A 20,974-nucleotide genomic window follows, 5' to 3' on the forward strand; every position below is an offset into this window, starting at 1 on the left:
GCGGTGTGAGAATATCATACACAGGCAATCCTGCAACTACTACCAACTTCCAAGTATTGAGAGAATCAAATAACTTCCAACTTCCAAGTACTGAGAATCAAAAGAGATAAAAGCATTCATGTGACGAACATTACAACAGGCTCCATAAAGATGCAGAGAGCTGGAGTGAAGATGTACTCCACTGCACTACATTTTATGGATGCTCAGTGCGGTCTGAAATCTCACAAACAAAAATTGCATTCGGTATATATACTGTTCCCATTCACTCTTCTTGATAAGATGTGGTACATAAAAAATCCAACAGGTTCAGATATCGCGAGAGATGCCCGCTCTCCAACTCTTCATATAGTTATGTCTATCTAGCTAAATACCCAAGGAGACAAAAAAAATGAAAGGAAAAGAAACAATCAAAACTGAGATGCAGCTGAGAGTTAAGTTCTCAGCCCTGACTAAAGCTCAGATGAACCAAAACTGTGACTTTCAAATATGGAGCTTATTGAGCTCAGAACTCGCCGTTGCAGCATTGCTTGTGTCACTGGTGTTCGTGCGAGCTTCAGGTTCTTCTTTTCTAGGCGAGGCCGAGAGGATCTGAACAGCAGGTTGAGCTGCTCCAGCACTAGAGTTCACCACATTTGGCCTCGCTGAGCATACAGGGACAGTTGTTCTGATTGTAACTGAGGCAGCTAACCAAGGAGGCCGTTGCTGGTATAACGAACTCGGCAAATTTACCGGCATTCTTGTTCCAAATCTTGGTGGAGCTTGTGCACGGGGAGACCGGCACTCAGGTGGTGTGGCCACACTTATTTGAGGAATGTTTATGTGGGCAGGATCACCACGACAAATAGGACTAGGTGATGTAGCCACACTTATTTGAGGACTATTTCTGTGGACAGGATCACCATGGCGAACAGAACTGTAATGGTGCCGTTGGCCAGTTTCACTCAGAAGAACAGGATTGACCCTGGATGGTGATGACTCCGGTGGCTGTTCTGCGGGCTTCTTTGATTCCAACCGCAAACCGCCCATGATTTCTATATCTTGATTTGATTCTAGCTGTTGTGATGGTGAACGCGTGGCGGAGCTTGAGGCAGTATGAGATTTGCTTTCTTGCTCGGAGGCAGGACTGCTCTCGGTATATTCTTCTTTCTTGTTATCTTGAACAGCATTTTCTGATGTACCACAGAAATCTGGAGCAGTGTATCGGGAGAAGACCGCAGCATCAGGAAGCTCAACCATATCAGCACCCACTAACCTTTTCTCATGAATTTTGTGAACATTAACTGGCAATGGACGTCTTGGTACAAAGGAGGCAGGATAAGGCGAGAAGTACCGTGGAAGGACGGGGGAAGCTTCAGGATAACATGGAATAAGACCTAAACCATCTTGGCTGGATGGCATGGTGAATTGCCCTCTAGGTGGAGGGTACATGTGGAGCACAGTTGGAGGCGGTGGAAAGCCTGTACTGCCCATAGTGGGTACCATTGGAAAATGCGGCTTCTGCTGTGTTGCTTGCACCTGATGCCACATATGGTACATTGCTTGCTCTGGTGGAACACTTGGGTATGCATGCTTTTGTAAATGCAACCGGCCATAAAATGATGCATTTGATTTCGGATAAGAGGGTCTCCGAGATGACGGGCGGTTACTGCTTTGCTGTTTTTCCTTTTGCTGTGGTGTCTTTCCTCCATTTGTCTGATTCAAGCTTGCAAGAGTACGAGCCACTATAATCTGTTCCTGATCATCATCGTCATGATCTGGTGGACAAGATGAGGATGATGGCTCACCTACTTGGGGCACTGTTAGGCACAACAAAACCAAATAGTCAGTGAAAAAGTTCTGAAGTTGATACAATGGAATGACTAGGAAATGCCGCAGTGCATTATGCATAGGTTAATAAGGGAAGATCCATTAACATATATGATTGTCTTTCCTCTTTATTTTTCCAATAAAGTACTTAGCACATAGGCGGTCCATTGTTGTACATCCAATGAACCATGCATTAAGAGACCAAAGGTGGTAAGAAGGTGAGAAGATACTCACATTGCTTCAATTCAGACCAGGCTGCCATAGCAGCATTTTTCTGTGCTTGTTTCTTGGTCTTGCCAGGATTGCCAGTAAAGGTCATCCCTGCCAACTCCACTGTGCATGTGAACACAGGTGTATGACCTGGCCCAGATCGAATTGTAGTGTACACTGGCAGTTTTAAACCTGCTCGATGAGCTGTTTCTTGAAGCAAGTTCTTGTAGATCCCAGTTTCATCCTGAGGAGTGAAACAGCTTTAGGCCCTCAGCTTGAAAAACCATTCCTCAAGAGGTTACAGAATGCACAATATAAGGATATGCACAATAAACACAAGTAAGCTCAATGTTTATTTATTTAATATCCATTTCATATGCTGACATCAGTGAGCATTGTAGAGATGCACACTGGAAGAAGAAAATCACATGGCTGCCAACGTTGTATACTGATTTGTTTTTACTGCAAAATCAGGAATGATGCAACTAGATGGGGCAAATCAACATCAGATATCATAAATGAGTTAAACCATCCCAACCGATCCATCATAAATAATACCACATCCCTTTGACTTATTGCTTGGGGGAATTGTCAAGAACACTGAACTTTTAATACACCTGCCACTGGAAGTATCTTAGATACATCCACAGCGTAGATGAGATTTATTGTCCTTTGACCAAAGGAAAGGTTGGTTTACCACCAATTACATCCAGTGATCCAGGACATTTCACAATGTCCATCCACTGAGAAACTACAATAATATGTACTACAATATAGTAGAAGCAGCGTGTACAAGCCGCCATAATAGCATCAGCAAGTACAACTTGTCAAATAAAGCACAAGGACTGAACTAAGTATTTTTACAGATAAAGCAATGAGATGATGCGTAATATGTCAGTAAGTCTAGCATGTTAAGCAAAAAGTCTAACTGTGACTTGTGAGTTATGGACTTGAGCTATGGACAATTCCTCACTCTTACCATATCAAATTAAGCTACAACAAGTTAAATAGAGAACTGATGATGACTGTTACTTTCAACTTCCTATGCCAATCTGATTTTTTCGGTACTAACAAGCATGATGATGTGACAGTGATATCCTTTTGTGGTTCTCAATAGATGATTGGCAACGATGCAATCTGAGGTGATCTGCTAGCTAGTACACATGTGACATGAATCTTATTTGGCAAAGCTGAAAGGATACAATTTAACTGTCCCCTAGTTCAAGCACTTTATCTGTTTATCAACAAAAAAGCATCCATGACAAGTTACTAAATCTCTGATTCTACATAGAACTACAATGAGATCTAAGGTTAGCGCTCTTCCAGGATGTCAGTCAAAACATACCAGAGATTTCTCAAGATGACAAATGCAAAAGTTTTTCACACAAGACATGCAACTGATTTCCATATCATAATGCTTGAGAATCAATTTCTGGAGGGATCAACAGAACCTACCAGAACTTTTGCAGCAAGTGACGATGATGGCCCTCTCTTCGACAGCTCATTGAGCGCAACCTCTGCCGCCGCATGCTCTGCCAGCCGCAGAGTAGAACAGAAGGCGGGGCTTTCGAACGTTTCTCCATTGAAATTAACCGTGGCCTTAAACCGTGGCGCGTGATCTGGACCCTCGCGGATGCACGCATAGGATGGCAGATTGAAGCAGCTCCTCTGAGCAAGCTCCTGAAGCTGGTTCTTGTACATGCCTGCAAGCTGCAAACCAAGAAAGCAAAAAAATGCACTCAGAAACTACGTCACAATTACAGGTCGGTAATTGCAACCCGAAAAGGTGGAGAATGATCATATCTTGTTCCCTCAATGATACAAAAACAGCATATACCGATGACGCGAAGAGGCACATACCTCGGATATAATTCTATCAAGCTATGAAGATGAAGCTATCAATGTTCAGAGTTGAGAACTGCTTTTGCTCATACTATCTCCTCTGTCTCTCTCTCTCTCTCTAAGTTCTCTTTTGCCATTGCTATCCTCTTCTTGCTGCAACACAGTACTACATAAATAAAGAGGAAAAGTGTCATCTGTTTGTACTCGCAATGCTGCAGATGATGACATAATTCTCGGATTTAAGAGACGCAATAAACCGAATGCTAGCGTTCGCGGTAACAATCGTACGGGAACGAGATCAATGCAATTATCCAGAACAATTGTGGCTCACAGCTTAGCTCATCGGTACCGGAGCAGCGGAGTCAATGGAACAACCGGAGGACAGCAAGAACGGCTGATTCAGCTCCACCCAATCAATGCAACGCCGCAGTAAAAATAAAATAAAATCAAGAACACAGCCCGGACGAAGAGCAAATCCAGAAACCAAATTCGCGTATGATTAATTGAAGTTAAACCCACACACTAATCAAATTCAGGCGCTGGGGTAACACCCAAAATCCCGCGACGGCGGAGGCAGCAGCCGGACCCTCCACGAAGCCAGCCCAGCCATCGCCATGGCAGCCGCCGCCGCCGGAGAAGAGACCAAGAAACCCTCACCACCACCACCAACAAGATCGACGAAACCCCCGTTCACCCAGATCGAAGAAGCCAATCAAGAAAACAAACCCCAAGCACAGCGAGAGGTTAGCAAAACCAACCTTGCTTGCTTCTTGATTCGTCTTCTTCCTCCTCGATCCCTATCCTTCAAGCTCCAGGAAAGCGAAGGGGAGAGAGGGGGAAAAAAAAATCATCCTCCTCCTCGTCCGGGTGGGTGGGATCGCGGCGCAGGCTGCTGCTGCTGCTGCTGTCGTCTACGCTTGCTTGGTAGTAGTAGCTACTGCTGCTAGTGCGGCAAAGCGGCTGACGCTGCGGGAGAGAGAGCGAGTGGGAGGAGAGGAGAGGAGGATGGGTTAAGCTTGAGCTTAAGCTTAAGCTCGGAGAGCAGCATTAGGCGAGAGCTAAGTGCTAACCACTGCTACTAGAGGAGTAGGAGTGAATAGTGATAGAATTAAGGCCATTCTCAACCCAAGACATTAGACATAGTTTCTATAAACTCCACATCATCGAAAAACTAGTACTAGACATTACTCTTCCAATACAAACATCACTATTCCATACTTAAATTTAATGCTACTTATCTCACATGATATCTTAGATATTGTGTAGAAACTAAGTCTCATCCAAGACATGGTTTTCTTCTCTTTCTTCATTTATTCACTTGTCACATTATTTTTTATTTTAGATGTCAGTTTATTTAATATTATCCTAGTTATTAGGTTAGGTATGGTCATAGAGCAGTAGGGGGAGTGTGAGTGTGAGAGAGAGGGAGTAATTAAGAGGTCAGGGCGGGGGAATGGAACTATGGAAGGGAGGGAAGGGGTGTGTCGGCTTTGCTAACCTTTTTGTCTGCTTTTATTTCTCATCATATTACTAGTACTATTATCTAATAATGAAACAAATAAGAACATTAGAATGATTTATTGCTGGAGATTCAGATAAGCATATGTTAGTATCTAATTAATGAGAAGCTAAGAAACCGTCGAGTTTATGGTTATGTTTAAAGAGCTTAAAATTCTGAGTAATGATTGGTTGGTAATAAGTTTCTAAGAATCTAGAAAATAACTGGATTTTTTTAGTTTCTGGATTCTAATTTATTTACTAAATTCTATAACTATATAAGAATTCAGATTGTTTTGGGAATTAGGGATTTTGAAAGAACCTGCAGCTGCTATAAACTCTCCTAAATCAGACCTTAGGCTTAAACTCAAATCAGTTTTTACCTTAAGTTATCGGCAACGCGTGAAACAAGACAAGCTATTAACGCATGATTAGTTGGGTATTAATTATTACAAACTTAAAAAGATATATTTTATTTTTTTAAAAGAAACTTCTATAAATTGTGAAGTTAGCCGAACCGAATATCCATTTAGGATGAAGCCTTAATCAATATTACTATAGGTCTCTCCTGTCAAAAAACAAGTTGCTTTTTGAATTCCATGTCAAACTTTAATAACTTCAAACATCAAATACTTTTAACTATATCCAACTTTTATATCTAAAGTACTTCACGGTGTTATAGTTCATTGGGGTTTTGAGATAATTTGCAATCGGAATTAAAGGTCAAAGTTGCATCTTGACCGAATTGTGGCCAAAGGAAGCTTTAGTCAGAAGCAAAGTGCCCACTATAATTAATTGTGGCCAAAATGATTGTGTTCATCTCATGCTAGTAGTAGTACTTAAGTTTGACCCTTCGTTTTAGGTTGTGCTATTCCATACGGCCCATTTTCCCGAGATTCATGTGTCGAGATTTGCTTGCCTATGTATATAACTTTTACTTTCTTTTCAATTTATGAAGTAGATACATTTGGGATTATCCATGTGTCGAGATTTGCGAAATGAAGGAAGATCAAGCAAGCTGTCCATGCAAGGCAGCAGATGCAAGTAGGTAGCTTTGAGCATGATGACTCAGTCACAGCTAGAGACAGATCAAGCAAGATGCTACCACAAAGTACATTACTGCGATTGTTTTACTACACCCCCTCCTTTCCACTCCTTTCCGAAATAAGTTTATTTATGGGTTTGTCTTCAATACTTGAACCATCCGTTTTATTTAAAATTTTGTTATGATCAGTATTTTTGTTGTTATTAGATGATAAAAACATGTATAATATTTTGTGTGTGAGTTATTTCTTTTAATTTTTTATATTTTTTTAATAAAACGGACGATCACGCATTAAATACAGAATATATAAATAAACTTATTTTGAGATGGAAGGTGTAGTAGAGAAGCAAAAGCCCTATTTAGGAGAGATTCTATAATTACATCTTTGTTTCCCCCAAACATGACCAAAATATATTGTGCTAGGTTCCTAGTATCAAGCTAAGCTAGGCAGCACTGACCACCCTTTTGGAATTGTTTATCAGTTATCATTGAAGATTGCAGGTTTTCTTCTACTAAGGCCCCGTTTAGTTCCCTAAATTTTTTTCCCAAAAACATCACATCAAATCTTTGGACACATGCATGAAGCATTAGATGTAGATAAATAAAAAAACTAATTACACAGTTAGGGAGGAAATCGCGAGACGAATCTTTTGAGTCTAATTAGTCCATGATTAGCTATAAGTGCTACAGTAACCCACATGTACTAATGACAGGTTAATTAGGCTCAAAAGATTCGTCTCGCGGCTTCCAGCCGAGTTATGAAATTAGTTTTTTCATTCGTGTCCGAAAACTCTTTCCGACATTCGGTCAAACGTCTGATGTGACACCCAAAAATTTTCATTTCCTCGACTAAACACACCCTAACAAAGTGGATGAACTTACATGTACTTACAAGTAGTCAAATGACACTTGCTCCAGCTGTATGAAGATCCCCTCATCATTTCCCCTTTCTGCTTATCTTAAGCTGGGTAGAGCCAGGTAATCAATTCTTAAGCTGGGTAGAGCCAGGTAATCAATTATTTTTTACCAGGTTCATTGCTTGCTTATGCATATCATATAATCCCTCCAACCCAAATATAATAATCTAGGATATATAATAATCTAGATCAGATTAGATACAACCTGTGATATAAATCTGAACGGTCCCCTAATCTGTCCTAGATCGCTATATTTTAAAACAGGAGTATTATCTAGAGTCCATGCATTTCCATGTCCTGTATTTTAAAACAAAGAGTAAACAAGTACAGTAATTAAGGAGCAAATTCATACTGTCCTGATGAGGTTTAAGGCTTCAAGCTGTGAACTTGAGCCTGAATATAGTTGGGCACAGCTTCCAAGTGTTATCACCAAGCCAGTATGTTAAACAGTTTGCAGCAAATAAAGTAATATCAAATGGATGATGAACAGCACAGGCCAATAATTATTAAACATTCACAACATGCTGAAGCAACAACAATTCATAATTTAGGTCAAAAAAGTAGAGGTGACAAAGCTCAGCTCCAGATACAAATTTTCCACTAGTACAGTACAAATGGATGCCATATTTTTGTACATACAAAGTGCTAAACACGCTAAGAAAACAAACCGAAGTTTTCTCATGATGCTATCTAGTAGTTTTCTGTAATTCATCCAGTCTCCTCCTACAGTTATTAACACCTGAAAAAGGCTGTGAATTTTCATTCTACACCTGCAACAGTTTTGTAGCCGAGTAGAGATCATGACAAGTCTATCCAACCATCAGCCTTTCTACTTGGAAGGAAACAATTCTATGTTATGCGAGGAAGGTGTTTGAAGGTACTAATCGAGATTGAAAATAAATACCTCCATAACACCCGCATACCGATACCGCACATACTGCCCCCTACACAATCTGGACGCAGGCTGGTGTGTCGGACCTTGGACCTGCGATAGTCCGGTAGACGTACAGTTTCTCAACAGGTGTTTCATCCGGAAGCGAATCCAAGGGGCATGACCTTCCAGGATCGTTCATGATCTCCACACTAAGGCGGGGCATCTTGCGTGCAAGCTGTCGGCATGCGCCCAGGGTCAACAAGCACGACGACATCCAAAGGGATCGCATTGTCTCCAGCTTTGCTGCGTTCGCCAGCAATGGCTTATCACCAAATGGGCAGTCCCTGATCTCCAGTTTCTTCAGGCTCTTGCAGCCTGAGAGGATGTAATGCAGGCCCAAGTCGCTGTTCCCAGCGAAGGCGATTGAAAGCATCTCAAGACGATCAGCATGTGCCCCAATGGATTTAAACACAAGATCTGTGAGAAGGCCTGAGATAGAGAGACGCCTAAGGCCCCTGCATGACTCCACAATGGCGCTGAAACCTGCATCAAGAGGCTCCCGTGTGATGTAGTCTGGAGTGTGTGGCTCAAGGATGCATAGGCGGAAGCAAGTGAAGTTGGGACGGTTCTTTGCAATGGTAATAAGTGCCTCATTTGTCATCCGTCTGCAGAAGTAGAGCACTGACTCCAACATTGGACAACTTGCAGAGACATCAACAAGACCTCTTTCAGTCAAGAATCCTGCACCAAAAGGGTCAGAAGGGAAGACCCGCAACTCTTGAAGTTTATTGCAAGATGATGCCACAACAGCTAAACCATGATCCTCAATGAGGTCCATCACCTGAAAAATTGCAGCTTAACTTTTAGAAGAAAAATATAGAGAAAAAAGATTGCATAAAGAGCTAACATGACCAGGTTAATAGCCATTGGGGTTCAGATCATAATTCAGTTTAAAATATCTGCCGTAGAGCAAGCAACTCATCTAGCAGTTAACAGTTAAAGGATGGAAACTATGAGGGTTCAGACAATAACTCAGTTTGCCAAGAAAGGCAAAGAATGCTGCCCTAGAGCAAATGGATTCATCTGGCAGTCTTTTCACAATGATTCTAATAAGGATAGGATACCATTGTCATCTATGTTTTTTCCATATAAATATCCTACTTCCCCAAAAGATAAGAGTGGTAATTCCAATCTATTCATTGGAGGCACCCAACAGGCCAGCATGCCATTGAATGTAACATGCATCCTACAAAACTGTATTGACAAACATGAAAAACATATGCATGATTTAACACTCAATAGATTATTCCAAGCCACAAATTCTTGTTGTCATGGGAAAAGTGCAGTCAGTTTCATCATAAAATGCTATTGCAGCCCTAAACCAATATAATTGATAAAACTACATTGTGAAAAAAGAATACATGTAGTCGGACTTTTACTAGTGACCATGATAAGTAAGAAAACATCAGGAACCTTTTTACTGGAGGTCACAGAAGAAAAGAAAAAATTAGCAAAATCCACTTGTAGGGAATCAAGTGCTTGTATTGCAAAGAGATATGCAACAGTTTTTCAAAAGTTAACAGATTCGAATGGGATGAATACATAGTAGTAAAAAAGAATTGACAAGAGTTGCATACCCATAATTGTTGCAAATTTCTGCATCTGCTAATGAATTTGATGAGCTCAGGACCTCGCACAGTAGCATAACTCAGATTAAGTGATGTGAGGCCTTCACATACACAATAGAATGCTGGCAGATAATCTGGAACAGCATCCCAAGCCCCAGAAAGCCTTCTCAAGCTTTTACAACCTCCAAACGCCGCCTCCAGCTTTGCAAACAGATCGGAATGGTAATCAGCAGAGAATTTGCCAGTTCCGAGTTCAACTAGCTGAGGAGCCTTATGAAGGAGGCTAGCAAGCTTGTCAAGGGGGATAGCATTGTTGAGCTTAAGAGTCTTCAGGTTGTGACATCTGGTCACTAACCGTTCAAGTACAGTGATATTGACCTCCCCCTCTAAGCATGAAAAGTTTAGAGTTACTAGAGAAGTGAACGATTCCGGGAAGAGGCTGAGCCAATGAATAGAACAATCCTCAATCTCGTTCTCTTGCAGGTCAAGTTCTCTTAGGTGTCTGCAATATTAGACAAAATCAGAAGTTGAAGAAATGTGCATGGTGACTCATATCTTAAAAGAAGAATGAAACTGTAAGGATAGCATATAGCCATTAACCAATGTTATCACTTGTGAAACAAAGCCCATATGAGTATATGGTGGAAAAGGCAAGGTAAATGAGAATCCACTCAAACAAACAGAAGCAAACTTTGACTACTGCATTCAACAACCATGGCAAACATAACTGGAACATATCATAAGACTAAAACAATGAACACGTAGGGTTTACTATCATTTCACAGGGACTTGATTTCATGTGTGAGCTATACTAGCATTCCCCACTTTCAATTACACTATGCGAACTCAGCTTATAATGAATGGTATTGTATTTGTTTAGTAGATAATGATTATACTCCCTTTGGTCTCAAATACTTCTCACTGTATGCTATTCACCTTTTTACCTTTGATCGCTCGTCCTTTTTACAAAAAAAGTTATGTATGCTTAAAAGTATGCCATGTTAGAAATGTGTGTCATGCCATAAATACAACCGCACAACTTTCATTAATACTAAATTAATCATATAAAAGTTAATAATGGTCAAAATTAAAACATTGATGATCAACAGTGAAGTAAATGATAGCGAGTATCATATGTTAGCAGTGAATATAAACCAATGGATAAAATCGGTGTAGGGATCAAAATCAACTAAATAAATGGAGTCCAGCAGCCTCTGAAAGTTGAAAAGACCTATTTTTTTACCACGTATCATGAATCAGCATGAGCAATATTACCTAGATAAATAGATTAATCATGGTGGTTTAAAAAATAAGGTGAAGGAAAGCAACATCAACAATTGGAAAGCAAACCATTCATGAAAATTTTCTTATACCCTATTATTCAAAAGGTATTAAGAAAGGCAACACGTGAAACACACTTTTAGTTGACACAAAATACCTGCCTACTCTAAAGCAAAAAAAGGAGATAGCAACAACAATAATTGTCAGTTGCAGATAACACAGCACATCAGTTGTCTAATGTATCATGTATGGCTAGGGCAAGTTTGAACTTTTTAAGTTGACACTTCCAGTATTTTAGACTACTCCTTGTAAAGAATCAAATCATCAAAATCTAGCATCTTGTTAAGAAGGAACCATCTAAAACAACAAGGTGTACCCTATCCATAATCAAGTCAAATTTCTGAGTGGACAGTGTAAACCGACATCCTCATAATCATTGTTTTAACAAAAAAAAAGGTTTTATTTGCAGCTAGGGCACCAATGTGCTGCCCACTACTACATACTCTGTCCATTCAAAATTCAAAATATTTGACGTTGGGAGAAATAAACACAGTTCTCTCAAAGTCAAATAAATTTGACTGGAGAGAGAAATTCTTAAGGTAATTCAAAGCATGCTCAATCAATGGATATAAGTAGCAACAGTAACAACAAGGATAAGAATCACACAAGAAAAGTTTGTACTTAGAAGATAGTATTTCGATATAGCTAAGATTCATCAATGTTAACTACCATCTGCACCCAGAGCTACAAGTGTAGATCCTTGTAATTGAAATAAATGTAACGCTGAGTTTACATGCATAACAGTGTTAACAAAAATGTAGCAAGAACTAAAAAATGATTCTGGCTCAATAACAGAGTAAATGTATGAAAATAGTTTTGCTAAAATCCTGCTTCCATTGTAAATTTTGAATGCTCTAAAATGTAGTCTCCAATCTAGAGTCAAAATATTTTGAATCAAAACTTAAATACATCTGGATTTATCAAACAAGTGAATGTACCAGTAGCCCTCTAGTCTAGCATAAAAACTAGTATCTATGCTAAGTTCTCAACCATCAGCAAGTACACATGTGGTGCTCAGGCTCATTTCGTCCTAATATCCAAGAATATGGCCTTATACGATCACCGAACCAAATTTAGTTATCTCACAACCTATTCTAATCTGCCTGTTTGAAGTGTACAGTAGTTAAACTTCACAGTTCAACTGTTTCGAGTTCCTCAAAATGATGCAAATGATACTGCTTTGGCATATTAAACTACTACTAATCGATGAATCAGGATCGAAACTCCCACTATTAGATCCTTCTATCTGGTTTAGGATATAAATTCCCCAATGATAGGAATCCCACACATTCCTAATTCTTTTCTGGGGGGAGTCCAGAAGATACTCGCAAGAACAAATCTGTTTGTTTTAACTGTCCATTACATGAGGACATCACAAATATTGGAGCAAAAATCACTTTCCCTCACCAAAAGCAAGATAAAAGGTAGTAGATTCTTGAGCACAAAAGGAGGGGGAGGGGATAAACTGGGAATCTACATGACAAAAACATGCTTAAAAGACCTGGTTCTTTAGAATCTGGAAGTTCAAATCAGGATAGGAACTCAACAAATTCACTTAAACATCAGGAAAATATAAAGGAAAACAGTTCAACTCAGATCTAGTAACTCATGATGGGAAGAATACATTCTTTTAAAAAAGCCCAAAATTATAAAGGCGCATCACCAGTTGTTTGTAAACTTGAAATATCCCATTCTTTTGGGTAAAAAGCACAAAAAGAAACAAAGAGATGGATCCATCATTGCTTAAACAGGTAGAAATATTTCTTCTGTCAATCACACAGATCCGTGCAAGAGAATCACATCTTCGCAAACCAGGCACTCAAATACAAGTCAAAGCTTCCTAGGAACAAATCATAGCTAAGATTTAAAGAAGACGTGAGCATCACTCAATTCACTCTGTTACTTAACTCCTAATAAAAGGTACAAATCACAGCAGAATTTTCATGGGAATCATTCCTTTGACATTAACACGTTATAAGCATCTAAAATACTGTCACAAGAAGACTTCTTGGTCTTCAACTTAGGAAACACCAAAAGTAAATCCAGATCATACACAAGTAAACAGAAAAAAAAACTGTCCCTTTGCAAATTAAACACCAAGAATAGATCAAATCTTAGCAGAAAGCCACATCTACTTCCACATACTACTCAATGAAGTTGAAAACAAAGTTAATATAGGAATCATGGAAGAACAAATCACTTCAGCTAGACCATGAACTCACTAAAGAACACTGTGAAGAAAGAAATGGCACCAAGAAATCTGTCATGTTTTAGCTAAAAAGAAGACGAATCAAAGCTTGGGCCGTGAAAGATTCCTCTCAAATCCAAGAACAACCCAAAGATCCCATGCTTATTTAGCTAAAAAGATTTGACCCAAACAACACTCTCCACCTCACCTGCAACCGGCAGCAATGGCGGCGAGGCCCGCGGTGCTGAAGCCGTCGCAGGAGACGAGGCGGAGCACCTGGAAGTTCCTGAAGGACGCGGCGATCATCTCGAGGCACTCGTCGGTGACGACCATGCGCTTGAAGCTGAGCTCCTCGAGCAGCGGCCACCCGTCGGCGGCGGCGGCGATCCACGGCGCCGCGGCGGCGCCCCAGGCGGGGGGGACGAGGCCGAAGTCGGCGAAGTGGGGCTTGCCCTTGACCTCGGCGGCGCGCACGGACGGGAACCGCTCGACGGCGTCCCGCGGCGCGGCGGCGTAGCAGTTGGCGACGGCGAGGCGGCGGCGCGACCGGCGCTCGGCGCGGAGCCACGAGCTGCACGCCCCCGCCGCGGCGCCCCTGTCCGCGGCGGCGGGGAGGAAGGAGAAGGCGTGCTCCCAGACCTCGTCCGGGAGCGAGTGCCACGGCGGCGCCGCGGCGGCGCACGCCGCGCGCGAGCCGCCGCGCCCCATGCTGCAACGGATCGGGCGGGCGGGCGGCTGTGGCTTTTTTGCGCTGAGCTACCCGGCGGCGCGGCGCGGCGCGCGCGGCGGCGGCGGCGGCGGCATCTGCTCCGCTTGTGCTCGAGGTTGGGTTTGGTTGGGAAGGTGAAGCCTCCTCTTCTCCTCTCTTCTCTCTTGCTCTCACTTCTCTACTACTACTAGTACTTCTCTTCTTCTTCTCTTTCTCTTTCTCTCACTTGTTTTGTGAATAAAAATTTTGTTTTATTTTTATATTTGGTTTTTCTTGCTCATCTCATGGAGGTGATCACTCTCTGCCTGCCTCAATATTTATTCTATTTTTATTTTTATTTTTAGTGTTATTTACTTGTGCTGAAAGGCTTTTTTCAGTGGGTAAGTTTTTGGGGAGTGAGCATGATGAGGTGAAAATGTTGGGATGAATAGTGATAGGAGTGGGGGTAGGAAGGGGTGTGCCTCTTTGTTCTTAGCTTGGACCAATTGTGATGGGATTGTTTGTGGAGTGAGCTGTGTGTTTAGGTTAGGTTTATGGTGATGAGCAAGTATGCCGATATTTGATCATTGCTACTCAATTCTTAGTGTTATATGGGATTATGGATTGTAATAATGTCATTTATTTGTTTAGAGAAATTGGTTATGCCATTGTTGTTTTTCTCAATCTAATGTTATCATATGTGTTATACTATTATTGTATTTGGGGCATAATACGAGAAAAGTAGCGAGGTGTAGCATAGCTAAATATAGATAACTTTATTTTGACTTACCAAAAGAATGTTGGTTTTCACTTCTTATCCACAAAAAACAATAAAGGTAATCATGATATAGTGTATTGGCCATAAACAATATCGGTGCCCCTTTTCTTAACCTATATTTTCATACCAAGTCACGCAAGTTCCTTTTTTATTCAAGTGCATCTATGTGTTAATTCTCTATGAACATTTATCTTCACCCAATTATTGTCAATATTTTCACATGTCCGGTTGTTTGACACCAAAAATATTTATAATCATGCTTTCTTGTTACAAACCAAACAATTTCACTTGAACATCGTACATACTAAATAAAACCCCACGCATTGCTGCGGAAAATTATATAATAATATGTAAACATTAGGTACAATATAGAATTGATTTGTACATTGACAATTTGACTTCACATGCTTTACACAATAACATCTAAATAGAACATCCAACTGTTGAAATATAAATGATATCGCGATATCGCTTCATAAGAGAAAAGAATGCTAAAAATGAGTTGAGGTGATTGTGCTAAAAAAAAGCTAGACAAAATGAAGATGATATGCATATGCATGGCTCATGAGATATATGGACAATTTGCACCATAGATAAATTGATCTAAATGAAAGCAATTGAGGTGATATTATTTCATAAGAAAAAAGAGAATTAGAATTAATTATATTTAGTGGTATAGGAAACACATCATCCTCTCGAGATGAAACTAATTTGGGTTTGAGAAAGATTATTCGACTAATTGACATAATCTTGGTTCTCGATTTGTTTTGATCCATTGTCGTCAATTCGTATTTTTCTTATTTTATTTCTTAAAATATTCTTGCTTATATTTTCCTGATTTCCCATCTTTGGATAGAATTTCCAATTATCGTACATGTCTATATCATTTTTGTATTATAGGTGGATCCTCATCATCATTTATATGATCTTTAACTAGCTCATCACATCACACATGAAGATAACAACTAGCATGACTTCTTTCCATCATAAGTGGTAATTACATTATATAAATGTCATTATAAATTCCAACATTTATGCATAGTAGCCCATGGTACATGAGAGACCATTGGAGCCCATTGTTTAGAGAAGATCCTAGTTTATTTTGGGGGGTGGTCCCACCACAGAGTGGGGCCAACCACGGCAGCATGTGATGGGCGCATGGGCCTCTCTACCTTTTTACTGCCCCAGTCACAGAACGGCCTGCCTCCTCCCCCAAAAATAAAATTTTAAAATACAAATTAACCAAAAGAATTTTACTTTCTCCTTTTTTGACCTGATTGCTTGCTCGCTCGTTCATTCTCTCTCAAATCCCAATCTCGAGAAGTTTTTATTCTCGCCGCCTTTTTACTGTTGCAAACCAATCTCTCTCGCTGCTACGAACAACTTTTCACGGTAAAAAGAGAGAGGGATGCAAATGTTAATCTCGGTTAACATCATTTTTTAAAATATATATATATACCTTAGTTAGCATCTAAAGATATTTTGACTAATGTCGGTGGAAGCTTTTTTTCATGGTTAAACTCATCATGGTAAGAGGAAACTTGCATTGAGATTGTATTACGGAGATTATATCGGTATATGGGTTAGTATCGTGTTTTAGGATATTTTTTTTAGACTATTTACTCTGAGCCCAACGTACTTGTCAATTTTAAAATGTACTCAGTGATAATTTTTTTCAATGCACACTTGTTAGGATAAAAAGTCTATGTTACACTTTTAACAATATTCTTTTCTAAAATGCAAAGGAAAACAATGGTTTTAAGGGCAACTATAAAGGGAACAATGCAATAAAAACTAAAAAGATTTGACATCTTAAATATAACTTCTAGACAAAGATCCAACACTTTTTGTTAGCTGCAAATTTCCCATTTATAATTAAGGAAACTGATTTTAAATATTTAAAAACAAGTCTCATTAAAACTTTTCACATTTATCTACTTTGCACTTTGCATTTCCCTCTTACTTAAGAAAATGAATTTTACATCTTAAATATAAACTGCTGTAAATTAAGAAGGTTTTTCTCCGCATAAAATAAAATATACCACTTCTTAAGTCCTAACCCCTCTAATATAGGGGAGCGTATCCTATGCACACAGGCCCTCGCGTGTACACACCGTGTACACCAACTAAAAATTATCACAAAAAATTCTAGGAAAATTCATACATGTACTTTCAATAGTATTACATCTATGTGCAAAGTCGCATCTTCAAATTCATTCTACATAGAGAATAACAAAAAAGATAAAATTATGACAAAATTGCAACCTTAAAACTGTCAGATTTTTTGTTTTTTTTGTTACGACTAAAATATAATGAATTTGACGTTAAGATTTTAACCCTAGGTGTAATACAATTGAAAGTATGTGTATGATTTTTTCTAGATTTTTTGGTGACATTTTTTAGTTGGTGTGCACGTGTGTACACGTGAGGGCCTGTGTGCATAGGATATGTTGCCCTAATATAGTATTCCATCAGATGATAAGCATAACCATTCTTATCTTTTAATTAATCCTGGCCCATGTCAGTGGGCAGAACTAGAATATTTACTGGTCCTGCTAATTACTCATAATTTATTTTTTTACGGTGATCTCGAAGTACGTGGTGTTTTGCAAAATCTTCGAGAGCCGTGAAAAATTACTGCAGCACGCACTGGTCCCAGCATTAAGCTAATTAATGCTTAATTAAGCCATCGAACCGCGTAATCTAACATTAAACCCGATCCAAATCAAATCGGATCAAACATTAGCAGCAGAAGCAGCCAGAGTAACTGGGAGTACTGCTGTAAATTTTCTAGGTCAGTCCGGGTTGAATTTTTTTTACCGCGAGCTCAGAATTTGCAGGGTTTTTTTTCCCTGATCTGTTCGACTGCTCATCACCGTTAAGAGTATAGCTTTACTGACGGGATTTGGAGATGGTCCTGAATCGTTTTTTCACTTCTCCTTTTTGCAGTTTTCAGAAGACCGGTCCAACGTGCAACCTCTTTCTCTTTTTTTTTTCACTAAAAAACTTAAGAGTATATTTAGTTTGAAATTATCGGCTTGTCATAATTTTGCTCGCCGAGATGAAACTGGTCACACGGGGTACCTCTCCCGTTAGAAAATGTTTATAAAAATTAAGTGTTTCACGTAAAACGAGATGGTAATAATATGTGATTAATTGAGTTTTAATTATTACACACTTAAAAAATAGATTAGTCTGATATTTTAGAGCAACTTTTATATAAAAAGTTTTCGCACGAAACGCACCTTTAACCGTTTGAAAAGTGTGCCACGAGTATCCAAAATTTAATCTTCTGCTTGCAGAAGAAACGAACATGGCCCAGTGTCACCGTTTATATCTTGCCAGCGGTAAGAGTAAAGTGCATGTGTAATCTTTAAACTTGTGCATGTGTGTTATCTAAGGTCTTGTTTAGGGGAGGTTGAGATTATGAGAAACAACCAGTAAGAAGTTAGCCGGTGAAAATGTGGAGAAGCTTCTAACTTATAGTTTATTTTTTTTAATTCTATAACTACAGCTTTTCAGAATCTAGAAAAAAAATTGGACTATTTAGGTGAGCTTCTGGTAGCTGGAGATTCTATAAGAAACTACAGCTACCAGAAGCCCCCCCCCCCCCAAAGGCTGATGAACTCTCAAAATGTATTTTTAGGTTTTTAAACTTTCATTGAGTGTCATTTAGATCCAAACGGACTTCAACTTGCTTTGTGTGCTTGACGTCTATGTGTTAATGGAACAAACATGTCAATCACATATAGAAAATTTAAGAACGCACATTTTCTCCTCTCTTTTTAATTTATTTTTTCAAAATTTAAATATATTTTCTCATCTCTCCTCTCTTTTTAATTTTTACTTTTTCTATGCGATTGACATGTGGATCCCACTAACACATAGGCGTCACCATGGCATGGCATGTCATGTCTGGTCTATATGGCACCCATAACAAGTTTGGTATCAAAAAATACATCTTAAGAGTCTAGGGAGTTAGATAATATATCCGTACAAGATTAAGGACCGCTCGTGCACTTCACTCCAATAATAATTTACCGCGTTATATTTTGAATGATAATATTACCGTGGTTAAAAATTTATTCCTACCCAATTTTTTTTTACAATATTTATGTAGTAGGGGAAAAAAATACAAGATTATAACGCTAAGGCTATAAAAGAAAAGAAACATGTCACATCATGTGCCCATCAGCACAAACACACACTATCAAGGGACGCACCTAGCACGAAGTTAGCCGCCATTATGTATGACCATTTGCACCTAAGCTAATAACAGGGCAGGGTTTGCAAGACCGTACAATTATCGCATGGTTATCATGTGTGGTAACCTTATCAGTTTTTAAAACCATAATATACCTCGCGATAACCACAAACCGTGAGGGGTGGTAACTCTACCCAAATCAGTTTGGTGAAAGTTTTTTTTAAAAAAACATATCATAAGCTTTAAAAGTGTGTCCACGATAATCCGTCATCTGGTAGCCTGACTATATAGCTCGGATAGGATATCTTACACTGGATGTAAGAGAGCAATTAGTCAAATGCTAACCAAGAAATCATATCCAGAGAAACCATGATGCCAAAAGTTTGAATCTCATCCAAACCCTAGAAAACCCAAATGCTATTATGAAATCATACGGAGTAGTAGTAGAATCTGATGACCTTTGTAGGCAGAGATGGATGATCCTAGATGGCATCCTGCCATCTGCTCTTTTCATGGGAGCCCCTCACTTTTCCCATTTTTTTGGCCGGCAAAAGGCTACAGAGAGGCAGGCCTAGTACACTCTGCAATGCATCATCCCATCTCATGATGCCCATCATTTTCTCCTTTTTTTTAACCCCCTCCTTTTCCAACTTTTTTTTCTCCATTTTAAATCCCCTTTTCTCCACACCCCAAGTGCAATCTATCCATTTTAAAAAAGATTTAAAAAATGAGGGGAAAATAAAAAGGGAGAGGAGTGCATGATGGGAGGTAGGAGGTGGGCCCGGATGTCCAGATCCGATTGACCAAATCATTTGCACGGTAAAATTACCAAAACACCCCTGGGTGACGTCACTGCCCCAGGCTTGTGTTTCTTGCTTTTTTTTATTTTTCTCCTCTCTTTGGTCTGACACTGTGGGCCCGGCTCCTTTTTCAGGCCTGCCTTCACGAAAACATCATCGACTTGTCCAGCTTTTTTTTTTTCACTTTCTTTCTTCTAAATTTCTAATTTTTTTTTGGGAACGATTAAAATAAAAGGTACCGATATACGTACGGTGGTGATGCGTGATGGCCTTTGGAGTTTGGAGAGGGTACAGTGAATTTAATAATGCTGATGCACATGCACCTTTTTTTTTTCCTTTTTTTTTCCGCGTCCGTGTAGTAACGTGCTTCCAAGCAGCTAGGGGATGTGGTAGTGTCTGATTGGTTGGGTAAAAAAAAATGAACAAAGTAAAACTTTATATTGATAAATTTTTACCAAAAAGTTTAAATTTAATAATAATTTATGAATAAAGCTTTATATATGTATTATTTTCATTTTAGAAGCTAATGCAGGGATCTCAGAATCAGTTTTAACATTAAGTTTTAAAATTCAAGTTTTGGTCGTAATTGTTGTGTAAATGTATTTGACTGAGAGCTATGGATCAAATTTCGACCATGAAAGGTAAGAAAAATGCTAAACGAATGGATATAGTGAAGTGCTTTTGATTGGGAATCAAATGATAGGAGTACTACTTTCATGATTCACAATTGAGTACTCTGAAAAATAGTAGGAGTATTGGTCAAAGCTTTTATACCTCGAGATCAAAACTGGTATTGTGTAGTAAGGTGGAAGCAAATGCTTTACGTTTTTGGTTCTTCACATAAATTTAGTACAGTACATCAGTGTTAAAGACTTCTATTTTTAAACAAAGTCCATATGTCATGTAAGTTCATATTTGAACTTTACATGCAAGAATAACACTACCACGTCAAGATAAATTGCATTCCCGATAATCAACTTAGCATGTGGAAGTAATTTAATGTAAAAACTTGAGAAATGAGCATGTATAACAACTTGTTAAACGGATGCAATCTATACAAGAACTTAATAAGTGAACGTATGGGTAAAACAATTTGAAAGGTGCGTGTAATTTTGGTACAATAACATAAGATTTTTCGGCTATACGCATTCAGTTT

General features: G+C 39.2%; 2 protein-coding genes across 2 annotated transcripts; both read right to left on the reverse strand.

Moving 5' to 3' along the window:
* Nucleotides 1-230: 230 nt before the first annotated feature.
* On the reverse strand, nucleotides 231-4,903 carry LOC127772505 (double-stranded RNA-binding protein 2). Its single transcript, XM_052298432.1, has 5 exons — nucleotides 4,617-4,903; nucleotides 3,877-4,024; nucleotides 3,472-3,726; nucleotides 2,041-2,260; nucleotides 231-1,796 (listed from the first exon to the last, which is right to left on the reverse strand). The coding sequence occupies exons 3-5, from the start codon at nucleotides 3,715-3,717 to the stop codon at nucleotides 481-483; spliced, it is 1,782 nt and encodes a 593-aa protein (XP_052154392.1). The 5' UTR covers nucleotides 3,718-3,726; nucleotides 3,877-4,024; nucleotides 4,617-4,903; the 3' UTR covers nucleotides 231-480.
* A 2,939-nt stretch (nucleotides 4,904-7,842) lies between these two features.
* On the reverse strand, nucleotides 7,843-14,329 carry LOC127773356 (transport inhibitor response 1-like protein Os05g0150500). The gene is made up of 3 exons (XM_052299419.1): nucleotides 13,557-14,329; nucleotides 9,829-10,321; nucleotides 7,843-9,032 (listed from the first exon to the last, which is right to left on the reverse strand). The coding sequence occupies exons 1-3, from the start codon at nucleotides 14,054-14,056 to the stop codon at nucleotides 8,262-8,264; spliced, it is 1,764 nt and encodes a 587-aa protein (XP_052155379.1). The 5' UTR covers nucleotides 14,057-14,329; the 3' UTR covers nucleotides 7,843-8,261.
* Nucleotides 14,330-20,974: the final 6,645 nt, after the last annotated feature.

This window comes from Oryza glaberrima, chromosome 5 (assembly GCF_000147395.1).
Source record: "Oryza glaberrima chromosome 5, OglaRS2, whole genome shotgun sequence".
In the NCBI taxonomy this organism is placed as follows: Eukaryota; Viridiplantae; Streptophyta; class Magnoliopsida; order Poales; family Poaceae; genus Oryza; species Oryza glaberrima.

Excerpts from the sequence above, each read along its gene's own strand:
- LOC127772505 (XM_052298432.1), bottom strand. The coding sequence starts at position 3,717 with ATGTACAAGAACCAGCTTCAGGAGCTTGCTCAGAGGAGCTGCTTCAAT. Across the intron at positions 2,261-3,471 it reads CACTTGCTGCAAAAGTTCTG|GATGAAACTGGGATCTACAA; the intron begins GTAGGTTCTGTT and ends TTCACTCCTCAG. Across the intron at positions 1,797-2,040 it reads CTGGTCTGAATTGAAGCAAT|TGCCCCAAGTAGGTGAGCCA; the intron begins GTGAGTATCTTC and ends TGTGCCTAACAG.
- LOC127773356 (XM_052299419.1), bottom strand. The coding sequence starts at position 14,056 with ATGGGGCGCGGCGGCTCGCGCGCGGCGTGCGCCGCCGCGGCGCCGCCG. Across the intron at positions 10,322-13,556 it reads GCCATTGCTGCCGGTTGCAG|ACACCTAAGAGAACTTGACC; the intron begins GTGAGGTGGAGA and ends CTAATATTGCAG. Across the intron at positions 9,033-9,828 it reads GAAATTTGCAACAATTATGG|GTGATGGACCTCATTGAGGA; the intron begins GTATGCAACTCT and ends GCAATTTTTCAG.